The 5,054-nt window shown below is 41.5% G+C and overlaps 1 protein-coding gene across 1 annotated transcript; it reads right to left on the reverse strand.

Annotated features, from left to right (window-relative positions):
* Positions 1-1,686: 1,686 nt before the first annotated feature.
* LOC127750942 (uncharacterized) lies at positions 1,687-3,598 on the reverse strand. Its single transcript, XM_052273679.1, has 4 exons — positions 2,980-3,598; positions 2,325-2,897; positions 1,999-2,229; positions 1,687-1,911 (listed from the first exon to the last, which is right to left on the reverse strand). Exons 1-4 carry the CDS (start codon positions 3,133-3,135, stop codon positions 1,702-1,704), a joined length of 1,170 nt encoding a protein of 389 aa, XP_052129639.1. The 5' UTR covers positions 3,136-3,598; the 3' UTR covers positions 1,687-1,701.
* Between the last annotated feature and the right edge of the window lie 1,456 nt (positions 3,599-5,054).

Raw genomic sequence — 5,054 nt, forward strand, 5'->3', positions numbered from 1 at the left:
CAGTCTTGCATGCTCTTATTACCTGTTTTAAAATTATATGATAAAATGGTCAAAATGTCTATAAATATTTGTTTTTCTTACTTAGCCCGCATATGGACACATGAGAAAGTTCTTTTGTTAATAGCTTTGTACAAGCCTAAACATGCTTATTTTATGGGGTCCAAATCCACCCTGAAACATATTTTTTATGGGCTCAGATCAGTAATGAGATGAAGCAATTGAATGCTGAAGTCAGTTGGAAACAGTGCAGGGACCACATGGGGGTTCTAAAGCAAAAAATGCATGATGAGAAGCTTAAAATATGTGGCACTGGCCGGTCCCCAACCAAATGGGAATATTATGATGCAATGCTGGATATTTTTGGAGGTTGCGCCACTCTTAGTGCACCATTTTCATTGAGTACAGGGACTGGATCATCCTACTGTGCCAGGGATGAGGAAATTGTGGAAAAACCCAGAACATCAAGAACTCGGCCTAGTGACAACAATGATGCAGCTGTTAAGAAGAAAGGTGCCATAAGGAAGCTGGTTTATAATAAGAGTAGCACACAAGACTTTCACGAGAAACAGGCAGAACAGCGTGATGGGTTACTTTCTGAAATTCATCAAATGAGGGTGACTGTTCAAGAAAATTTCCAGGAAAGAAAAAAAGTGTTTTCAACTATAAATGAGACCCTAGAACTTATTAAAAAATCGATTGATCAGAAAGGTCAGTCTAATTAGCCATGAAAATCACTTATGTTGCTTCCTTGTATTTTAATTTTTCATTTTGTGTTGTAAGTAGTTATCACACTACTTAGCTTAAATAGTTTGTTCCTAGTAGCCATGAAAATCACTTATGCTGCTTCCTTTGTATTATTTTTAGTTTTCATTTTGTGTTATATCACACTACTTAGCTTTAATAATTTGTTTTCCTGGTCTGTTAATGACATGTCTTTTACTTTCTGTTTGTACATCTAAGTTATTCTGTTTGGCCAATGACTAGACTTTGTACTGTACGTTATTAATGTACTATTATTTGACAGGTGGTTCTGAGCTTGAAGAGCCATATGCTGTGAACATTATGGATCATTTAATTATTATTGTTCTTATCTTCTTAATTTGTTCCCAGGAGGCTACTGACAGTGTATAGACATTCTTCTGAAAAGTTTATAAATAAATGTTTATTTCAAATTGATTTTTAAACAAGGCTTCTTAATTAGTTGCCCAAGATATACATATACTTAATGTAAAGTACAAGATTGGAACGCAATAAGCTAACAGGTACATAAGAAAATAACAGCAGAATATCTATAGCAGTTATAAAACAAACAACCCTTAACAGAAAGATACACAGGTGCAACTGTAACAAATGCTATAACAAGACCAGATATCTTCATATACTACATGAAATTGTAATCATATATCACAAGTTAATTTGGAATGAAATTTGAAGTACTCAAATCAGACGAGTAAGAACACCCATAATATTGTCACATAAAATTTGAAAACAATTTGAAAAACAGAAATTATCACCTTAACAATAATACAGTAACAATGATTTAAAACAAAAAGAACTTCACAAATTGTAAACTTAAATGCAAGAGAAGTAGATGTTGGTAAAAACAACACATTCTTTTAAAATAGAGAAAAGTACTTGATCTTTGACATTTGAACAGAAAGATTTCTCAAATAGCAAGCAGAAGCAAACAAGCACACAACTCTAAAAATCTTCTTCCTGCTCTTCCTCTTCTTCCCCCTCTACATTAGGTAAAACATCATTCATTATCATCAATCTCTTCTCCTCTCCCCTAACTTCCGCTGCCGCTTGCAGCTGCTGATCATCATCTGCAATGTTGTCACCTTCATCAAGGTTGAAATTTTCATTGCCCAAAACTTGATTGCGTCGAATTGGTCTTGCCAATGCCTCTTCCTAAACATAAGAAAAAGTAAGGGATAAGTTTACAGTAGAAGGTTAATTGGCCCTGGAAATTGTACAACAATAGAAAATAGCACTTACATCTATAACAGGTTCACCATGGGTCATTATCATGTTGTGCAGCACAAAGCAGGCAGCAATGTGGTCAACCACATTGCGTGGATTTCTAGCATGCATAAACTTTAGACGCCGCCACTTTGCCTTGGCCAGTGCAAAGGCGTTTTCAACTCTGACTCTGCACTGAGATAGAGATTTGTTAAATTGTTTCTGCCTGTTGGTCAGAACACCATTGTTTTGAAAGGGTTTCATCATCTGCAAAATTAAAAGATAGAGATAGAATCAAATTAAAAATATGTCAGCACATTACAGAATGGAAACAACAACCAGAATCACTTCGAAACACTTACAAAATCAGTCACCGTGTAAGCCCCATCTCCAACAAGGTGCTCATCTACATTTCTTATGGCTCCCAGAGGCCTGTGCAAAAGATCTCCATACAAGTTACTCTTCCGGAAGACTCGTGCATCATTTACACTGCCAGCCTCTCCTACGTGCAACTGGCGAACTAACAAGTTGTTGTCTACCACAGCTTGAACATTAATGCTGTAAGTGTGGTGACGATTAACATACTGCTGGGCATCAAGGACAGGGGCTGTGATGTAAACATGTGTGCAGTCTATGCATCCTATCACTCCAGGAAAGCCCGTTGCTCTCTCAAAGGTCTGCTTTATGACTGCCCTCTCTTCTTCTTTGGGCCAAGAGATGTATTTAGCTGACAGCTCACGTAATGCTTCAATTATATATATGTAGAAATAGTATAGGATGCTAGGCACAACACCAAAACGTAATGCAACGCTTCTGAAGGAGTCGGGGGTAGCAAGCAGCCATATAACCATGAGCATAATATCGTTAAAATCAGTTCTTTCTCTCTGAAGTCTGCGTTTGGCTATCAGATGATCTTTGACTATTGTAGAAATAGACTGAAATGATAATAACAATTGGATTACAAATTTTTCAGACATGAATAGGACATACACTTTAACAAGCAAAATGTCAACTTACCTCAAAAACAGGCCTACTCATTCGAAAATGCATCTTGAAACAGTTGTTTGACATCCTATGATAGTCATCAATGTTCGCAGCGACGTACTCCCAGGACGCCTCTCCTCCTTCTGCAAACAAATGGAAATCAGACAAAGGAATGCAATTTGCAAACATGCGATTGTAACAGGACGCTTCATAACCTAGCGACGACTGACGACTCACCGAGAAATAAACCTTCCTCCTCAATGGCAATTATTTCCCACACACTCAAAAGCGCCACAGCTCGAGCAAGGTCCTCGTGCTCGAGTTCTTCTTCTTCTACGAGAGCCATCGTCAGCCCGACGATTTGCTCGACAACGGGAAGGTGCTCCATTTCTTCCCAACAACTCAGAACTCAGACAACAACAGTGAACAGCTGACAGCACTACGTGACCTCACCGAAGCTCACGTGGAAGTGGAAGTGAAGTAAAGTACACGGCCAGATGTCCGCACTAAAGAGCGACGTAATTTCTCCGGGGTCCGAGAGATGGCAGCAGTGAAGTCGCTTGTTGGCTCGGCTCCGCTTCGGCTCGGCTCGAACGCGCTCGGCTCCTCGCTGGACGGTCGGTTCCCTACCGTTGCCTTTCCGTTCCCTCCTCCGCTGTACCCCCTCCCCACGCTCCGCGCCTACCGGGCCAGGCCCCGGCCCCCGCCCCGGCCCCGGGGCGGCGCGCCCCAGTCGGCCTTTTCTTAACTGAATATAACACCCGGTGGTCGCCCGGACCGAGCCCGGAGACGGGCGGATGGTCCGCGCGCTTCATTCGGCACTGTTTTGGCGTGGCGAGAGTAGCTGTCGGTCAGCGCCAACCCGCGCGGACCCCGCACAGGTGACTTCGGCACTGTTCAGATGTCCGGCCGGTGACTGCAGCCGCAACGCCAAGCCACAGCAACGCAGCACACCGCCCATGACTGTCGCTCTCTCCCGCACACCTCAGGCAGCGGGCGCCCGCCCGCCCGCCCGCCCATCGCAGATCTCTGCCTCAGACCCACTCAGGGGTAGTTGCCAGGATTTACACCACACTAAAAATGAAAATCAGAATTTTCCAAAGAAAATCTGTCCAAATAGTTTGGAAAAATGGTTTTCCAAAACATTGTTGGAAATGTAATTTTCCGGATATTTTACGGGAAATTTCCGAACAATTTGGAAAACAGAAAGGTACGATTTTACACGAAAACAGCGTTTTAAAACAACAAAAATAACGACTTTCAAAGAAATTTAGAAATGTTTGGCACAATATTATAGAAATTTTCCAAAAAGTTTGGAATCTAGTGTTTACCAAACTGTTCGGATTTCAAAATTTCCAAACTGTTTGGGCTGCAAATTTTCCAGTTCATTGTTTGGAAATTTCCAAAAAATATTTTTACAGTGCACCCGTTTTGTTGTCCAGAAGTGACAACAATAATACCCTGAACATTTCAGAACTCTAGCTCACGTCCTTTTTGGGGAACGGACAAACGGACAGAAAGACACAGAGGCGATTGCATAAGCCCGCTTATGTAGCTTTTAAGCAAAAGAGCGGTCTAAAAAGTTTTTAAAAGTTTCATAGGGATTTTGGGAAATGTTTTATTCCTCTCCTGAAACTTTCACTTTATTGACTTACGTCAGTCTTACAGGTCAGCACAGAAATCACCTGTCATCACCCTCCACATCTAAGTTGGTGGGAGCACAGAGTGTTTCTTTTACTTCTCCAGGGACGATGAATAGCGAATCAAGGGTCAGGGCAATCCGCAAGGTCAGTTCCATAACCAGTTGTTATAAGGCCAGTCACATGAACGGTTTTCCCAAATTTCTCACAGTTATTATTTTCCTTCTTAAACAGCTGGTGCAGATCAAACACAAGTCAAATGCCTAGAGTGCTAAGGGTGCGCCAGCAACTAACCCCCTGACACCAGACCTGCCGAATCTGTCTCCTCCGCAAGAGTATGCACAAAATAGGAGCTAAAGCCGCTCTCTCCAGAACACTGTAAAAAATATGTGTCGGAAAAATCCCATAAATGTGTCTGAAGCAAATTACATATACAGTGTGTAGGATTTTCCCTATACGACTGTGTGG

The sequence above is a fragment of the Frankliniella occidentalis genome, unplaced genomic scaffold (assembly GCF_000697945.3).
Source record: "Frankliniella occidentalis isolate FOCC.00 unplaced genomic scaffold, Focc_3.1 Scaffold292, whole genome shotgun sequence".
NCBI lineage: Eukaryota > Metazoa > Arthropoda > Insecta > Thysanoptera > Thripidae > Frankliniella > Frankliniella occidentalis.